General features: G+C 49.2%; 1 protein-coding gene across 1 annotated transcript; it reads left to right on the top strand.

Moving 5' to 3' along the window:
* Window positions 1-372: 372 nt before the first annotated feature.
* Window positions 373-15704, top strand: LOC311516714 (fucolectin-3-like). Its single transcript, XM_084621063.1, has 5 exons — window positions 373-409; window positions 8050-8903; window positions 13612-13772; window positions 14456-14753; window positions 15441-15704. Exons 2-5 carry the CDS (start codon window positions 8563-8565, stop codon window positions 15595-15597), a joined length of 957 nt encoding a protein of 318 aa, XP_084477189.1. The 5' UTR covers window positions 373-409; window positions 8050-8562; the 3' UTR covers window positions 15598-15704.
* Window positions 15705-17991: the final 2287 nt, after the last annotated feature.

Genomic DNA, 17991 nt, shown 5'->3' with positions numbered 1-17991 from the left:
GAAATGTGCTTAACAAATTGTAGTTTTCAGCTATATAAACTCCTGTATTTTCTGCTTATGCAGAGCAACTATGGCTCACTCTCCCTGTATATGCAAAAAGAAAAGGAGTACTTGTGGCACCTTAAAGACTAAAGCTCATGCTCAGATAAATTGGTTAGTCTCTAAGGTGCCACAAGTACTCCTTTTCTTTTTGCGAATACAAACTAACACGGCTGCTACTCTGAAACCCGTCTCCCTGTATACGTATACTTGAATAAAGATATGAGCCTCAGGCGATTTCTGATTTCAAACACAACGCATGGTTAATTTTCCACCACAATTTGAGGGCTTGTCCGGGATCCACGACGAATCACCAGGACTGGAGGACCGTGGACCATTCCCCACTGGACACCGGCCAGCCATCTGAAAGGTGAGAGACCTTTTAAATCTCTATTGGGGTTCCAGTGGAGGACTGCCCGTAGGCTCTGGGTTGGGTGAGTTACGCGCTGGATCTAAGAACTATTTCTGTTGCCAGACAGGCCTGATGCCCTTTCGTTCTATGTTTGTCTGACTCTGGTTTAGTTCCCCGGGAAGAGCCACTAGGTGGCTGGTTAGGCCTCTGGCCTGGGTTTGTGTGCCGGTGTGAAAGAGTTGAGTGAGTGAGGGTCACAGGAAGACGCCCAGAGCACTCTGCAAGGCCAGATGGTCCGTGACCAGAGTTGTTTCTAACGCACGCCCTGTGGCCGCACCGAGAAGGGTCAAAGTACGACCCTGACCCTGGCGGTTTCTCTCTGCATGGCATGACCAGAGAAGGGACTGTCCAGGTCTAGGAGTGTGTGACCCCATCCCTTCCATCCTTAGACGGTCTGCTCCCGCACCCTCTTTCCTCCCCTGTGTCTGGCTCCCGCCTGGGGCGGTTGAGAGATGAGCCACTAACTGGTCTGAAAGCCTCAACTGATGCAAGAGTAAGCGGCATCAGCAGACACTCTTTGTGGAGCGGGGCCGTAGGACAGTGGTGGACGCCCTAAACAAGCCTTCCCGGTGTGAGTGACCTGAGTGAAAGTTCTCCAGGTACTGCGAGCCGGTGGTCCAAGGTGGCCTCCGCCTCGACAGAAAGGTACTGGGACTGGACCAGGAAGGCTACTGGGAGACCGATCACCTCGCCAGAAAAAGTGGGGCAGTGTGGAATCACCGCCTTGCCAAAAGGGCACACGGTTTGTGTTTTGTCTGTGTCTGTGCAGTAATAGTTTAGTTCATCAGAATGGGGGCCAGTGAGTCTAAATGGAGCATTGTCCCGCCAAAAGGTACCCCAGCCTATTACATGTATGTTAATTACAGTCCCTCTACTGGCAAGTTTTTGAAAAAATGGAATTGGTACTCAAGAGACAATTCCAGTTTTCAGTTTCCTGTAGAGGGAAGTTTCGACCTTGACAAGATTGTACACCTCCGGGGTGCCCTTCTTGCCAACCATGTCGGACCAAGCCAAATGGAAGCATATTTTGATTGGTATGGAGAAACAGAAAAACGGTGCCGTGAATCTCAAATAAGGAGTCTCAAGGACTCCCAGGAGAAACTTACAACACAATTAAAAGAGATAAAAAGAAAATTGGCAAAGAATTTAAATCCAACTAAGCTGGCAAGAAATATTAAGCAACAGAAGACCCTTACATTCACCCCTCAGACAGTGACTCCTCGTACTGAGGAAATGTTCCCCTTGCGCCAATTCCCGGGCATTGGTGCTTCAAGTCATGAGACCTCGGTGTCTGCTCATGCACCTTGGTCTGCTACGGAATTGTATATTTACTTAAAAAAATTCCCAAAAATAAGAGAGGACCCTGTTAAATTCAAAGAGGAATTGCAAATTGTTATAAACTGTTATAACCCTACATGGGCAGATTTAAAGCAGCTGCTACGAGGGGGCATGCCTAGGGAAACACTGAGTCGCCTTTGTGAAGAAGCTCAGTGGCCCAAGCAAAATCCAGGCCATAACCAGGAAAAGTTAAATAAAATCAGGAAGAAGCTGTTAAATAAAATTCTCACAGTCTGCCCAAAGAAAGCTGACTGGAGCAAAAATTAGCACCTGTAAACAAAGAAAAAATAAGAATTTGAATAAAACCCAAATACTCTCACCGCCACATTAAAACTATGTTAATGACCTTTCAGTTCCAGAACATACAGGGACCCTGTAATAGCCATCCATTGCAGGGGGAGAAGGGGAAGGCCAAACCAAGGTCCCCACCGTCCACCACACCTAGGGACCCAGTGATGGAGCGTGTCACTATTGCAAGTAAATGGGCCATTGGATACAGTAAATGTCCGTACCGCCCTGGTCAATCCAAAAGCGGTAGGGGAGGGCAATACTCTTATTCCCAAACCCGTCTCTTCACCTCTGTCCATTTCTATTGGTCCTTTTGTTTGACCGTCATGCTTTCCTCCTAAGCCCTTGTTCACCTGCTAACCTTTTGGGAAAAGACAGTCCATAGCCTTCAAGCTGGTCTAATGTGTCCAGGAGGCTTTCTTCATGCTCCTTCAGACTTCTCCCGCGTAGAATCAGGTCACCATATCGACCAATACCTGCAGCAAGTTCATATCTCCCACAGCTTTCTCCGTTAGATGCTGAAATAAATAAATAAATAAATAAATAATAAAAATAAATAAGATTTAACTGGGAATTGGTCCTGCTTTGAGCAGGGGGTTGGACTAGATGACCTTCTGGGGTCCCTTCCAACCCTGATATTCTATGATTCTATGAAATGAGCTAGGTGCTCCAGCTGTGCCCAATGGCGGATTATCCAATGGGCCTGCAGGGCCTATGCCTAGGGGCCTCGGCCAACTGGGGGAGCCTGGAAAAATAGGCACCCCACCCCAGTAGAAATCTGCCATGGGGTAGCGGAAGCCTGAAGCCCTGGGAAAAGCGTTGGGCAGGTGGGGCTGGGGAAGCCCCAGTGCCTGGACCCTCGCTTAGGCCCCAGGTCTGGTGAAGCTCTCACTCTCTGCTGTGGCGTGGGAGCAGAGCTTCTCCGGTCTTGGGGCTACAGTGCGGGGGGCGGGGGCAGAAAGCAGCAAATGGGTTGTGGGGCTGCAGTGACATGTACTCAGGCAACATGGGGTTAGTTGAAATCTCAAGAAGCATTTCGCAATCACCGTTCTGGACAGGTGATCGGTAGGATATTCCTACTGATATGTTCTTGTTATTCAAGCAGGGAATTTCTATCCATAAAGATTCTATGGCACAGCTTGAGAATCATTTAAAATAATTTAAAAATCATTTAAAATTTTTACTATATTTAACACTCTGCTTTTTCACATATAGGGCCACTCCCATACCAGCATGTCCTACTCTGTCATTCCAATATATTTTGTACCCTAGTAAGACCATGTGCCATTGGTTATCATCATTTCCACCAAGTTTCTGGGATACTTGTTATATCAATATCCTCATTTAATACCAGTCACCCAAGTTCACCTGTCACTCACCTTGGTCTCCCCTGCTGTGGGATCAAAATCAGCCCAGTTAGCTGGCACAAGACGAGCCTCCAATCCAGAGGGCTGGTTTCACTGCAAATGTCACAGGAGATGGGCCATGAGAGGAAACTCCTCCTTTAGACACATCAGGAAAAGCTCAGCCTGGGGATGAGCTTAGGGCTCCATTTCAAGTTGCCCTTCCTTGCATCCTGGGCCTGCAGCACCTCCAGAGGAGAAGGAAAGCCAAGTCATGCAAATGCTCTTTCTGCAGCAAATGGCAATGAATCTGAAGAGGAGGACAATAGCAGGGTGTGTCTTGGAATAAGATACATAGACCTTAAGGTCAGAAGGGACCATTATGTTCGTCTAGTCTGACCTCCTGCACAACGCAGGCCACAGAATCTCACCCACCCACTCCTGTAATAAACCCCTAACCTATGTCTGAGCTATTGAAGTCCTCAAATCATGGTTTAAAGACTTCAAGGTGCAGAGAATCCTCCAGCAAGTGACCCGTGCCCCACTCTGCAGAGGAAGGCGATAACCCCCCAGGGCCTCTTCCAATCTGCCCTGGAGGAAAATTCCTTCCTGACCCCAAATATGGCGATCAGCTGAACCCTGAGCATGTGGGCAAGACTCACCAGCCAGACACACAGGAAAGAATTCTCTGTAGTAACTCAGATCCCACCCATCTAACAGCCCATCATAGGCCATTGGACATCTTTACCGCTAATAGTCAAAGATCAATTAAATGCCAAAATTAGGCTATCCCATCCTATCATCGCCTTCATAAACTTATCAAGCTTAGTCTTGAAGCCAGATATGTCTTTTGCCCCCACTGCTCCCCTTGGAAGGCTGTTCCAGAACTTCACTCCTCTGATGGTTTGAAACCTTCATCTAATTTCAAGTCTAAACTTCCTGATGGCCAGTTTATATCCATTTGTTCTTGTGTCCACGTTGGTACTGAGCTTAAATAATTCCTCTCCCTCCCTAGTATTTATCCCTCTGATATATTTATAGAAAGCAATCATGTCTCCCCTCAACCTTCTTTTGGTTAGGCTAAACAAGCCAAGCTCCTTGAGTCTCCTTTCATAAGACAAATTTTCCATTCCTCGGATCATCCTAGTAGCCCTTCTCTGTACCTGTTCCAGTTTGAATTCATCCTTCTTAAACATGGGAGACCAGAACTGCACACAGTATTCCAGATGAGGGCTCACCAGTGCCTTGTATAACGGTACTAACACCTCCTTATCTTTACAGGAAATACCTCGCCTGATGCATCCCAAGAGCGCATTAGCTTTTTTCACGGCCATATCACATTGGCGGCTCATAGTCATCCTGTGATCAACCAATACTCCAAGGTCCTTCTCCTCCTCCATTACTTCCAGCTGATGAGTCCCCAGTTTATAACAAAAATTCTTGTTATTAATCCCTAAATGCATGAGTTCGCACTTTTCACTATTAAATTTCATCCTATTACTATTACTCCAGTTTACAAGGTCATCCAGATCTTCCCGTATGATATCCCGGTCCTTCTCTGTACTGGCAATACCTCCCAGCTTTGTGTCATCCACAAACTTTATTAGCACACTCCCGCTTTTTGTGCCAAGGTCAGTAATAAAAAGATTCAATAAGATTGGTCCCAAAACCGACCCCTGAGGAATGCCACTAGTAACCTACCTCCGGCCTGACAGTTCACCTTTCAGTAGGACCCGCTGTAGTCTCCCCTTTAACCAATTCCTTTCAATTTTCATATTGATCCCCATCTTTTCCAATTTAACTAATAATTCCCCATGTTGCACGGTATCAAACGCCTTACTGAAATTGAGGTAAATTAGATTCACTGCATTTCCTTTGTCTAAAAAATCTGTTACTGTCTCAAAGAAGGAGATCAGGTTGGTTTGGCACGATCTACCTTTTGTAAAACCATGTCGTATTTTGTCCCATTTACCATTGACCTCAATGTCCTTAACTACTTTCTCCTTCAACATTTTTTCCAAGACCTTGCATACTACAGATGTCAAACTAACAGGCCTGTATTTACCCGGATCACTTTTTTTTCCCTTTCTTAAAGATAGGAACTATGTTAGCAATTCTCCAGTCATAGGGTACAACCCCTGAGTTTACAGATTCATTAAAAATTCTTGTTAATGGGCTTGCAATTTCATGTGCCAGTTCCTTTAATATTCTTGGATGAAGATTATCTGGGCCCCCCCGATTTAGTCCCATTAAGCTGCTTGAGTTTGGCTTCTATCTCAAATGTGGTAATATCTACCTCCATATCCTCATTCCCATTTGTCATCCTGCCATTATCCCTAAGCTCCTCATTAGCCTCATTAAAAACTGAGGCAAAGTATTTGTTTAGATATTGGGCCATGCCTAGATTATCCTTGACCTCCACTCCAGCCTCAGTGTTTAGCGGTCCCACTTCTTCTTTCTTTGTTTTCTTCTTATTTACATGGCTATAGAACCTTTTACTATTGGTTTTAATTTCCTTTGCAAGGTCCAACTCTACATGGTTTTTGGCCTTTCTCACTTTATCCCTACATGTTCTGACCTCAATAAGGTAACTTTCCTTGCTGATCCCTCCCATCTTCCACTCCTTGTAGGCATTCTGCTTTTTCTTAATCACCTCTCTGATTTCTTCTATGTGGTCCTCACTACTCACTAAAACCAAATCTAAAATGGCATCCCCTCTAGTAGGTTCAGCAGCTACTTGATGAAGGAATCCATCAGCTATCGCATCTAGGAAAATCTGAGCCCGATTATTATTACTTGCTTCCTGCACCAGTAGCTCTAGTTCCTCCATTTTGTTACCCAGGCTCCTCGCATTCGTGTACAAACATCTTAATTTTTGCTGTTTGGCCTCGCTCACATTCTGTACCCGATTAGGCACGGACATTCTACAGCCAGTATGACCTATTAGACTGGTATCCACACTGCCCTTCCTCCTTATGTCCATTCTCCTACCATGGCTGTACCCTTTCTTACTTTTGTTTTCTTCCCTCTGAATGCTAAAATCGGGCGTGAAGATTACCTGGACATCTCTCAACCATCTCCCCCAAATTCCTAGTTTAAAGCTCTCTTAATCAGTTGTGCCAGCCTCCATCCTAGAAGTCTATTTCCTTCCCTACTCAGATGAAGTCTATCCCAAGAGAACTGTCCTCTGTCCATAAATGCCTCCCAGTGGCCATACATCCCAAAGCCCTCCTTATAGCACCACTGCCTAAGCCATCTGTTGATCATCATAATCTTGTCACACCTTTGTTGTCCTTCTCTAGGAACAGGCAGAATCCCACTGAAGATCACCTGAGCCTCAATTTCCTTAAGCGTCTTCCCCAGCCTGGCATAGTCTCCCTTGATACTTTCCAGCGAGAATCTAGCCGTATCATTTGTTCCCACCTGAAGGACAATCAGTGGATTCTTTCCGGCTCCTGTTAGGATCCTCTTCAGCCTCAGGTCCACATCCCGTATCTTAGCACCTGGAAGACAGCACCCTTCTGTTCTCTGGATCAGCTCTAGTTATAGGCCTGTCTATTCTTCTCAGTAAGGAGTCCTGGATCACGTAGACCTGCCTTTTCCTGGTGACGGTGCGATTCTCCGGTCTATCCCCTGTTACCTCTGGCTGCAAGTTCTTTCCATTCCTATTCTCCCTTGTAATCCTCTTCAACCCGTCCTGTATCCTCCTGTGGCTCATATTTGGTGTAGTCTCCATTGACTGTTCCCCTTTTCCTACAGGACTAGCTGCTCTTCTCTTCTTCCTTGCCCTTCCACCTTTAGTGACCACCTGCTGAGCCCCTTCTTCATTTTCCAACTCTGCAAACCTATTCTTGAGCTCTATTTCTCCTTCACTAGCCCGTCTGTTCCTCTGCCTGGTTCTTTTAGTCACATGCTTTCATTGTCCACTTTCCTCACCCAGCAGTCTCCCCTCAGAATTCCTCAGTCCTGCTTCCATCTGCAAGTCTGAGCTTTTCCCTTCAGCTGCCTCATGTCTTTGCTCCACAATCTGCTCGAACCCCCTTCTAAACTCAACCAGGCTTTCCACCTGCATCTCCAATCCTCGGATCTTTTCCTCCATCAGGTCTATCAGGCGGCATTTCATGCAGACAAAACTCTTACCAGGTGCCCCCTCCAGGATCACGTACATGCCGCAGCTTCCACATCCAGTCATCCTCATTGTGTCTTCCACGACATGGGTCACTCCCACTGCTGCCTCTGTGTCTGTCATCGCCTTCCCACCTAAACCCTGTTAGTCTGGGAAACACAAACCCCACCAAAACGCCACCACCCACAGCGAAAACAAACCCCCAACAATCCAAACTCCACTGAAACTCCCGTTTACAGCTCTGTTTGCTGGCTCCTGTGCCACGGCCTGGCTGGCTGGCTGGCTCCCTTTATAGGACCCCGAGTCAGAGAAGCCCCGCCCCCTAACCAGGACTCAGCTTCTCTCCCAGCACAAAGCCCCTACAAGCCTCTACACATACAAATAATACAAATACCTTCTCCTCCAGCAGAACTCCCACTGCATGTATGAGCTGCTCATCTGAAACTTGCTATGGCTGTAGTTTATTCTGAATAAAATATTCATGTGCTTTTCTATGTTGACAGTGCAAGGATGGAGTTTCTCTGGCATCTACTAATGGTGATCGGGATCCTGGCAGGGACTGGAGTGTCTCAGGAATGCACCGCACAACCAGGGGATAAGGAGCTGGCACAGCTTGAATGGAAACTTCTTCCCTTTTATGTTCTGCCCCATTCCCTTTGGCCCCAACCTCTGCCGAGTGAGACAGCAGAAACCCTGGGAGACTCTTCCCTTCCCACCACTGACCTGGGCAGGGGCTCCAGCTGGCAGGGGCAGACGGGGGAGGCGCCATCTGAACATCTTGCCCCATTCCTGCCTTGGGGAGCAGCTCCAGCTGGGTATGGGACGTGGGGGGTTGAGAGGGGCTCAGCCTGGGCTGAGAACCCAGCGCTCACCTGCTGTCACTCCCGTCCCCTGGGGCCATGGCTCCCACTGTGAACCTGGCTCTCATGCAGTGGCTGGTTTGTGTGTCACTGCTGTGACGTGGCTCTGACTCCAGCTCCGTGTGGGATAAAAGGGGGTCTGGAGCCCCCCTAGCGATGGGCACGTCCCACCTCCCCTCTTCTCACCCTCTGATTCCAGCTTGGAACTTGGCGCTGCGGTGCCCGGCCACTCAGTCCTCCACATACAAGAATTACGGACCTGAAAAAGCTAGGGCTGAAAAGGCCGTGGATGGAAACCACAATGGGATTTGGGACAATGGCTCCTGCACCCACATCGACTGCGAGACAGAGCCGTGGTGGAGGGTGGACTTGGGCAGTCCTCGGTCTGTCTCCGCGGTGATGGTGAAGAACAGGGAGGACTGCTGTGGGGAGAGAATCAAGGGGGCCCAGATCCACGTGGGAGACTCCAAGGCTGGCCATGGCAAGGACGACCCCATGTGAGTTGCTTTCCCATGCTCTGGAGTGAGACGACTCCTCCCAGCTCAGTCACAGGGGTTGGGTCTCATTGCCACCGGGGCCAGGGTGAGGTCTATTCCCCTCGGAGCTGCCTGGGGCTGGGGGCGCTGGGCTGGCGGTGCTCTCAGCTCCTGGCTGGAAGGGAACCGCATGTCACTGAGCACAGCGACCGCTGCAGGGCAATCCAGGGTAGAACAATCCCTCCAGGCCCCTGCGTGTTCTCTCTCTGCCGTCACAGTTCCTGCCCAGGTAGGATCATCACATCCAAGGCAACAGGAACAGATTTTTCTGAAATCCATAGATTTCTAAGGCCTGAAAGGACCTTTCCAATCATCTAGTCTGACCTCCTGTATTGCACGGGCCAGAAAACCTCACACAGGGATTCTGCACTGAGCCCACAATTTCTCTGTGAGGTATAGTGCATCGGTTAGACAGATGTCCAATGTTGATATAAAGACTTCAAGGGAAGGAGAATCCACCGAGTCCCTCAGTCATTTGCTCCAGTGGTAAATGGCCCTGACTGATAAAACAGTGACCCTTATTTCTTGTCTGAATTGGGTTGTGATGGGGAGTAGGGCAGGCAGCATCTCTTACAGTGTTCCCTTCGCCCTGTATAGATACACAGAGATGTAGGGCAGGAAGGGATCTCAAGAGGACATCTAGTGAGTCCCCCAATGCTGAGGCAGGACCAAATATACCTAGACCAGGGGTAGTCAATTATTTTTTGTCAAGCTCCAAAGTTCCTGGTCAAGGTATAGTCAAGATACAGACTCCAGAGAAAATAATAAACAAATGATGCTAATAAGGCAATAAAAAGATTTCTGGGGTGTGTTCAAAAGTATCTGGTGGTCCAGATTTGGCCTGTGGTCCACCTATTGACTACCCCTGGCCTAGAGCATCCCTGGCAGGGGTTAGTGTAACCTCTTCTTAATCCCCTCCAGTGACGGGGATCCCACAACCTCCCTTAGTGACGTATTCCAATACTGAACTGTCTTTATAGCCAGAAAGGTTTTCCTAACATTTAATCTAAGTCTTCCTTGCTCCAAAACTAAGGAGATTACTTCTTGTCCTACTGTTGGTGGACATGGAGAGCAATTGATTGCCGATCTCTTTGTAACAACCTGGTCTGCTGGTCACATGCCCCAGGAGCGCCTCTTACAGTCCGAGTGCGGAACTGTGGTTGTGTCCTTGCCTCTGTTTCCCTTTGTGGGCTTTCAGGGAATTCAGTGAGGGCTGGATGTAGTGAACATTAGTGCCCCATCAGGGGTCTAATTTATTTAACCAAAGGCCAAACCACGGTACACAAGCCAGCGTTCATCCCCACGAATCCTAGATGAGGGAGGAGGGGAGTAAACCTTCGCCTGTCTGCCCCGCTTGACTCCATCCATCTCCTTCATCCAGGCTCCTTACCTGTAAGCAGGGCAAGATTTACACCTTACGTGCCCCTAGGCACAGCATCTTCAGCGCCCCTCCTCCCTCCCCACGTGGCCCTGGAACCCCCCTACCAGCAGCCCTGTGTGCCCCCCTCTGCCTCCTAACCTGGCTCCAAGGAAGCTGCGGTGACTTGTCACCTGAAGAAAAAAGCCCCCCCCCCCCCACACACACCTGCCTGCCAGCTGTTTGCTGCCACCCGCCAGACCAGTCAGCCTCAGCCGGCTCAGGGTGTTCTGGAGCCACAGCGACCCCTGGAGGGTGAATGGTGGAACTGGAGCACATTTTCTGCAGAAGAAATAAATTCTACTTCTCTCGGGCAAGAATTCTGTGCATGCTGAAAACGTCACCTAAGGGGAGAGGGCGCGACATGAGACCAGCGGTGTGTGGGGCATCTTGGCAGGGGATGGGGCAGATGGAGAGGCTCCCTCCCTCTTGAGAACTCCTGAGCAGTGTGGCCAGCGTCAGCAGGGCAGCAAAATAGCCCAAAATACCACAACTCACAACTACTAAAAATAACCTGGCAACTGACAGCTAAAAATAGCCCAGTTGGGTAGAAAATTGCCTACTTGGCAACCTTGGGTACCCCTAAAATGCCGGAGCCCCATGGCACATGTCTACTGTGCATAATTGGAAATCTGGTCCTGCCTGTAAGGCTCACTCAACCTGGGTCCCTGCTCTGGAGTCAACCCTCCTGCCATCACCTTGGAAGGGTTCCCTCTCTGGATTCAGCCCCCATGAGGTCAAATCACTGCAACTCTTCTCTGCAGGACGTGTAGTTCCTCTGCGACCTGGAGCGCCTGCCATTGGCTGGAAAGGTCCCTTCTCTATGACCAGCTTTCCCTCCAGACTTGGCATTTCCCCGCTTTTAGCATCTCTTCCATCCAGGACACCTTTCCTAGGTTCCCTTTCCTGGGGCGCTCCCTAACCAGCTCCCCTGAGAAGCCCTTCTCCTCAGGAGCTTCCTCTGTGATCTGTGTGTTGTGACTGAGCCCTCATAACCCTTTATTAGGCCCAGGATTTCCTTAACTAATTGACAGCCACCCAGCCACCTAGGGAATTAACTGCTCACAGGTGGATCTGGGTTGGCTCCTTCTCCTTAGCAGAGCTTGTCACGGGGAGGCTGGGTGCCTGACCTCCTCAGGGGCCTGCTACCCTGGGACACAACCTGGGTCCTGTCTGAAGACTGTTATCATGACCCCCATCAGCCTTCTCGTCTCTATACTAAACACACCCTGTTCTTTCAGCGTTTCCTCAGAGGTCAGGTTGTCTAAACATCTCATCATTTTTGTTACTGTCCGCTGGACTTTCTCCAATTTGTCCACATCTTTCTTAAAGTGCAGTGCCCAGAATTCGATATAGTTAAGCCCCTTTATTTTTAGTTTAAACTGATTTTTACCGAAGAAATCGTGGGTTTTATAAAAAGCATTATCCATTTTTATCCGATTTTTCTCCTTACTTTTGTATCATTCAAGTATATAAAAAACCCTTGTTTTATTAGGAAAATACAATCCATTGCGTAAGTGCTAGGTATGACGATAACACAAAGCTGCCTGTTGAAGTAAGGCTCTGTATTAGTCCAGAAGATACACCTAATAAACAAACAGGCACGCACGCAAGCTCTGAAGGGCATGCGCATCTGAACGTACTGATGAATCTCACACCCACGACGTACACATTTCAAGCTATTAACAGATAGCGGTTTAAAGATTTGACACTAAAATGGGAAGAAAACGAAAATCTGAATCAGAATACGTTTCAGAATACAAGGAAATATTCAAAAGTTTTTAAAAAAAACAATAGAAGAAAAGGATGAAGTTGAGTGTATGCACTGCAAATGGTGTGGCCCAATCATTAAATGTCAGTATTGATAGGGTCAGAGCTCTACGTTGACAACAGTAACCCTGTTTTTTTCAAATGAAAAGTTTTATTTGCGGATCAGAGAGGTCTTGTTTTCTTAAACTCGGAGGTGGCCTTGTGTTTTGAGTTCTCTTTTAGTTCTGCAGCAAACCACGTTGAATTCTGTTCATCCAAGCATTCATCTACGGCATCCTTTTTCCCCCAGTCCTTCCATCCACCAAAATAAACCTCCATATTTATCCAGAAAAATTAAGTTTTTTCCATCGCTTTTTCACCTGTTTTTGTTGTTATAATAAACATAGATAAATACCTGGGAAAAATTAAACAAAATAAAACCCAAACCCGAAGGACCCTAGATACAGTATTCCTGCTGAGGCCTCACCAGTCCTGAATAGAGCAGGACAATTACCTCCCATGTCTTGCGTACAACACTTTTGTTGGTACATCCTAGAATGACATTTGCTTTTTTTTGCAATGAAATCACACTCTTACGTCCTATTCAGTTTGGGATCCGTGATACTCCAGATCCTGTCCAGCAGTACTCCAGCTAAGCCCCCTTTTGTGGTGGTGCATTTGATTTTTCCTTCCTACGGGCAGTACTTTGCCCTTGTCTTTATTGAATTGAATCTTGTTGATTTCAGACCAGTTCTCAAATGTATCAGGGTTATTTTGAATTCAAATCCTTTCCCCCAAAGTGCTTGCGCTCCCTCCCAACTTGGTGTCACCCATAAATCTTATAAGCACACTCTCCACTCCATCATCGAAGTCCTTAATAAAAATATTGAACAGTACTCAAAACAGAACGACCCTTATGGGAAACCCCGAGAAACATCCCTCAGTTTGACATTAATAACTACTCATTGAGTATGGTTTTCCAACCAGTTGTGCACCCACCCTCTAGTAATTTCCTCTAGATCACATTTCCCTAGTTTGCTTGTGAGAATGTCACATGGGACTGTGTCAAAAGCCACACTGAAGTCCAGATATATCACATCTGCCACTTCCCCTGTGTACTAGACCAATGTCAAAGAAGGAAATTAGATAGTTTGGCATGATTTGCTCTCAACAAATCCATGCTGGCTACAAAATATAACTTTGTTATCCTCTAGGTTTGAACAAACTTATTGTTCAATAATTTCTTCCTGTCTCGTTCCAGGTATGGAAGTTGGGCTGATTGATCTAGAATTCCTGACCTCCTTCTTGTTTCCCTTTTTAGAGAGAGGTTCTATGTTTATCCTTTTTCATTCCTCTGGGACCTTACCCTTCCTCCATAAGTTCTTGAACAAATCGTTAATAGTTCTGAGATTGCTTAAGAACTCTAGGATGAATTTCATCAGGCCCTGTTGACCTGAATACATCTATCTTGTTTTGTCTTCTTGGCTTCTGCTCTGTTTTTAGGTGCGGGACCATCACCGACACCAGACTGGGATCCATCAGCACCATCTCCTGCAACGGGCTGAAGGGCCGCTACGTCACCATCATCATCCCAGGCTGGAGGGGGATTCTCACTCTGTGTGCGGTTGAGGTCATAGCTCAGGGCTGTCCCCTATCACCAGTGGGTAAGGAGCTGGCACAATGTGAATAGAAACTTATTCCCTTTTATGTTCTACCCCATTCCCTTCTGCCCCAACCTCTGCCTAGTGAGACAGCAGAAACCCTGGGACACTCTTCCCTTCCCACCGCTGACCTGGGCAGGGGCTCCAGCTGGCAGGGGCAGAGGGGGGAGGTTCCATCTGAACATCTTGCCCCATCTCTGCCTTGGGGGGACCAGCTCCAGCTGGGTATGGGACGTGGGGGGGCTGAGAGGCTCAGTCGGGGCTGAGAACCCAGCACTCACCTGCTGTCACTCCTGTCCCCTGGGGCGATGGCTCCCACTAGGAACCTGGCTCTCATGCAGAGGCTGGTTTGTGTATCACTGCTGGGACATGGCTCTGGCTCCGTGTGGGATAAAGGGTGTCTAGAGCCCCCCTAGCAGAGGCGGCGGAAGCTTCCTAACTGTGTGGGGGGGGGGGGCACCAGCAGCTGAACCAAGACCCCACCCTCATGCCACCCCTTCCCCCGAGTCCCTGCTCCTGCACCGCCTCTTTCCCCCCCAAGACTTCGTCCCCTCCCCCCGTTGCTAGTCCTTATGGCCAGTAAAAAATGGGAGAGCCATGTTCCCCTGCCCCCTCCTTGTTCGGGCGCCCCTGTACCCTAACGATGGGCATGTCCCACTTCCCCTCTTCCCGCCCTTTGATTCCAGCTCAGAACTTGGCGCTGGGACGCCCGGCCACTCAGTCCTCCAGTCTCAAGGAATACGGGCCTGTAAAAGCCGGGGCCGGGAACGCTGTGGATGGAAAATGCGATGGGATTTTGGACGATGACTCCTGCACCCACACCGAGCAGGAGACAGAGCCGTGGTGGAACGTGGACTTGGACTGTCGGCATTCTGTCTCCACGGTGATGGTGAAGAACAGGGAGGACTGCTGTGGGGAGAGAATCAAGGGGGCCCAGATCCACGTGGGAGACTCCAAGGCTGGCCATGGCAAGGACGACCCCATGTGAGTTGCTTTCCCATGCTCTGGAGTGAGACCCAGGGGTTGGGTCTCATTGCCACCGGGGCCAGGACGAGGTCTATTCCCCTCGGAGCTGCCTGGGGCTGGAGGCGCTGGGCTGGCGGTGCTCTCAGCTCCTGGCTGGAAGGGAACCGCATGTCGCTGAGCACAGCGACCTCTCCAGGCCCCCCTGCATGTTCTCTCTCTGCCCTCAGAGCTGCTCCTCGTGTAGAATTATCTCATCCAAGTCAACAGGAACTGATTTTCCTAGGATCCATAGATTTCTAAGACCTGAAGGGACCTTTCCGATCACTTAGTCTGACCTCCAGTATCACACTGGTCAGAAAACTTCACAGAGTGATTCTATGCTGAGCCCATCATTTCAGTGTGAGCTGCAGTGTATCTATTAGACAGTTGTCTAGTCTTGATTTAAAGACTCCAAGGGAAGGAGAATCCACCGTGTCCTCGGTTATCTGCTCCCTCAGTTAATGACCCTGACTGATGAAATGCGTACCCTATTTCTAGTCGGAGTTGGGTTGTGACGGGAAGAGGGACACACCGTCTCTTACAGTCTGTCATTCACTCCGTGCATTGGGCTCTGCAGGCTCAGAGTTAAAGGGTCGTCAGTCCTGCTGCCAACTCGCCTGTGCTCCCTAATCTCAGCCTCTCGCTCTTGTCTTCTGCTCTTTGCAGCTGCGGGACCATCACCGACACCGCACCAGGATCCCTCAGCAACATCTCCTGTAAAGGGATGGAGGACCGTTACGTCACCATCACCATCCCGGACAGGGAGGAGTATCTCACCCTGTGTGAGGTTGAGGTCTACGGCACCCCCGTGGGTGCCTGCTAGGAAGCAGGAGTGACACAGTCCAGGGTGAGGGAAGCATGGGGGCAGGAGAAGAGGGAGGTTGGTGCAGAAATGAGCCGCTTTCACCTGATAAACTCCATTGGTCCCTTCCTGCGTCTCTCCTGTCGTTTGTCTCCATCCCGTGCCATTCTGGCCATGTCTCCCCTCCCCTTCCCTGCCCCTACAGCAACGTGGTTCTGATCCCACATGAGCCACGGGGGCCTCAGGTCCAAACTCCAGATGGCTTTGGGTTAATCCAGCTCTTCTGCTGCTGCTTCCGGCCCTTCCCTCCTCCCAGTGCCCATTCCCCAGCTTGCTCACCCCCTAAGTACAACCCGCTCTCTGGCTCCCCTGCCCCTTCTCCCAATCTGGGGCTGAGGCACCTGTTCTCCATTCCCCCATCAACCCAACGCTCCTTAACAGCTCTCCCCACAACTCCAGCTGCCCTGCTGTCATTGCTAGTCCTGGGCCATCAGCAGAGCGGGGCTGGCTTTGACCTGCCCATCCACGAACTCTGCAGCTGCTTGGCCCCTTCTGGGACGCTTCTGACCCTGAGGAGCCCCAGGAGGTTGGAAGAGCAGAGCTGTCAGCTGACATGGGGCCAGATTCCCGGCAGGTGCAATTGGGCACAACTCTGCTGTGCAGCCGCTTATGCCAGGGCTGAATTTCACCCATATATCGTGCACAGTAAACGTGAGCCAGGCAGTGGCAACAAAGCGGTGTCCAGCCCTGAGCCTGGGCAGCAAGGTGACTATTAACGTGTGGAGGAATGCGGCCAAGTTCCCGTCATAACAGTTTGATGTACGTCTGCTGTCATCATCCTGGCGTCCTCCCCCACGGCTCGGCCGATGCCCCTCAATCCTGCCCCCCAGCCTCCTGCTATCCCAGAGAGCCGTGTTTGCTGAGCAGACCCAGACATTCGTGGCACTTTGTATTGTGACTCTGCTGTGGGCAAATGGCCAAAGGAGACATTGACTTTCTGTAGACTCATAGGCTTAAAGGTCAGAAGGGACCAGCATGATCATCTAGTCTGACATTCTGCACATTGCAGGCCACAGACCCTCACCCACCCACTCCTGTAACAAACCCCTAACCTCTGGCTGAGTTACTGACGTCCTCACATCATGATCTGAAGACAACACCTTACAGAAAATCCACCATTTACACTTGTTTAAACCTGCAAGTGACCCATGCCCCATGCCGCAGAGAAAGGTGAAAAATCCCCAGGGTCTCTGCCAATATGACTCAGGGGAAAATTCCTTCCCAATCCCAAATATGGCCAGTTAGACCCTGAGCATGTGGGCAAGACCCACCAGACAGACACCTGGGAAAGAATCTCTGTCATCGTAACTCAGAGCCCTCCCCGGCTAGCATCCCATCACCAGCCGTTGGAGGTATTTGCTGCTAGCAGTCGCAGATCGGCGACACGCCATTGCAGGCAGTCCCATCGTACCATCCCCTCCGTAAACATATCAAGCGCAGCCTTGAAGCCAGTTAGGTTTTTTTACCCTGACTGCTCCCCTTGGGAGGCTGCTCCAGAACTTCACTCCTCTGATGGTTAGAAACCTTCGTCTAATTTCAAGCCTAAACTTGTTGCTGGCCAGTTTATATCCCTTTGGTCTTGTGTCCACATTGGTGCTTAACATAAATAACTCCTCTCCCTCCCTGGTATTTATCCCTCTGATGTATTTACAGAGAGCAAGCAGATCTCCCCTCAGCCTTCTTTTGGTTCGGCTAAACAAGCCAAGCTCTTGAGTCTCCTCTCATAAGACAGGTTTGCCATTCCTCGGATCATCCTAGTAGCCCTTCTCTGCACCTGTTCCAGTTTGAATTCATCCTTCTTAAATGTGGGAGACCAGAGCTGCACACAGTGTTGCAGATGAGGGCTCACCAGTGCCTTGTATAATGTACTAACACTTCCCTGTCTCTACTGAAAACACCTCGCCTGATACATCCTCGGACTGCATTCTCCTTTTTCATGGTCGCCTCACATTGGCAGCTCATAGTCATCCTGTGATCAACTCAGGTCTTTCCCCTCCTCTGTCACTTCCAACTGATAAGCTTATAGCAAAAATTCTTGTTCGTCCCTAAGTGCCTGACCTTGCATGTTGCACTATTAAATTTCATCCTATTGCTATTATCCCAGGTTTCAAAGTCATTCAGACCTTCTTGTATGATATTCCAGTCCTCCTCCATATTGAAAATACCTCCCAACTTTGTGTCATCTGCAAATTTTATTAGCAAACTCCCACTTTTTGTGCCAAGGACATTAATAAAGATGTGAAATATGATTGGTCCCAAGACCGATCCCTGAAGAATTCCACCTGTAGTCTCCCTCCGGCCTGACAGATCACCTTTCAGTATGGCCCATTGTAGTCTCCTCTTTATCCACCTTTC

This window comes from Lepidochelys olivacea, assembly GCF_965140295.1.
Source record: "Lepidochelys olivacea isolate rLepOli2 genome assembly, chromosome: 2".
Classification (NCBI taxonomy): Eukaryota; Metazoa; Chordata; order Testudines; family Cheloniidae; genus Lepidochelys; species Lepidochelys olivacea.
This window is presented reverse-complemented; position numbering and strand designations above follow the sequence as displayed.